Here is a 1,598-nt window from a genome sequence, read left to right as displayed (position 1 = left end):
ACATCTACAAAGACATTTTCATTAAACTCAATTATAAATAAAAGTTGGCAGAAATTGGCAGAAATACTGTTGGTAACATAGTGGGATTGATTAATTAATATATAGAGATACGTATTATTGATGATGATGAGCAAAATGCGAGAACCCTTCTAAAAATATAAACATAATTACATAAGTAAGATCATTAATTCATTATGGTGCCCTAGAAAGAGATGCCACTTCATTAACGCGTCAACCTAGGAGAATATATCACCAGCTTTCAACTAAATATTAATAATTAATTAATAATAATAAATAATAAATTATAATGAGACTCTAACTTTTTTCTTTAGCATTATATATACATGAGAAACAAGACGGTTTCCCCTAAGATACTACTCATACACACACAAAATGGCATTTTCAGATGCTTATTTTCCTACAGCTCCACCTCTCAGTAAGTATGATGTCTTTATCAGTTTCACTGGTAAGGACACACGTAACGGTTTCACTAGTCATCTCTATTCTGCTTTGTGCAGAAACCAAATCGAAACATTCATAGACAACAGAATTGAGAAAGGTGGCGAGATCTGGGAAGAACTCGTGGAAGCCATCAGAGACTCGATGGTGTATCTGGTCATCTTCTCTGAACACTATGCCCACTCCAAGTGGTGCTTGTGGGAGCTCGTTGAGATCATGGAATGCAAGAACAAGAAGGAAGACTGCCATGTTATTCCTGTCTTCTACATGATCGAACCAAGCCATGTTCGGAAGCAGACCGGAAGCTACTATGGTGTGTTTGAGGATTACGAGAGAAATTTGGACCCTGGCCTTGTGCGCCAGTGGAGGAAGGTACTCTTTGATGCAGCCAATATTGCAGGCTTCGAATATCATGGTCACCATAGCAGGTAATAATCTCTTAATCTGGCTGCCTTTCTTTTATTTTATTTTATTTTTAATGCAAAAATTAGTTTATTATTTTCTTAGATTGGGAACAATCTATTTGTACATATCCGAATAAAATTTTTAGAAAAATTGGTAAACTTAAGATATGTTTTAAAGATGGTGATACTACTATAAAAGTTTTATAATTGTTTTCATATAAATATATATATATATATATTTATTTATTTTGGATGATAGATTATATTGTTAAATTTTAATATGTTCTAAAAGTATTGTCTTTAAATACTCATTTTTCTTTTCGTTTATTTATAATTAAGTCTTTACAGTTGAATTAATAAAATATTTTGTTAAATAAAATAAATATATTTAACATTTTATTTTATTTATTTAATAAAATATTCTATTAATTTTAACGTTTTTATCACAGTAAAAAAAATTAATTATAAAATTTAATATGATATAAAAATTTCATAAAAAATGTATAAAAATTTAACTAAAAGTTTGATGAAATTCTAAAGACTACTATTAATTATTTAGATGATTAAATTATTCATTGTGTGATATTAAAATATATATAATTTTATTAAAAAATATTTATATATTTTTATATTTAAATATTTTAAATATTTCTGAGCACAGGCACTGTTATAATTACATTTAAGTGCAAAATAATTTTCTTTTTCTGCTTTTTAAAGAAGTACTTCTTCCCAGCA

General features: G+C 28.0%; 1 protein-coding gene across 1 annotated transcript in view; it reads left to right on the top strand.

Moving 5' to 3' along the window:
• The first annotated feature begins 393 nt into the window (after positions 1–393).
• The window catches only part of LOC107464293 (TMV resistance protein N-like), a 16,038-nt gene continuing 14,833 nt past the window's right edge, over positions 394–1,598 (top strand). The window contains exon 1 of the mRNA XM_021131772.2: positions 394–887. Coding sequence (XP_020987431.2) covers positions 394–887 — 494 coding nt within the window. The remainder of the gene's footprint in view (positions 888–1,598) is intronic.

Source organism: Arachis duranensis, chromosome 9, assembly GCF_000817695.3.
Source record: "Arachis duranensis cultivar V14167 chromosome 9, aradu.V14167.gnm2.J7QH, whole genome shotgun sequence".
In the NCBI taxonomy this organism is placed as follows: Eukaryota; Viridiplantae; Streptophyta; class Magnoliopsida; order Fabales; family Fabaceae; genus Arachis; species Arachis duranensis.
Note: the sequence above shows the minus strand (reverse complement) of the source record. Positions and strands in the feature narration are given on the sequence as shown.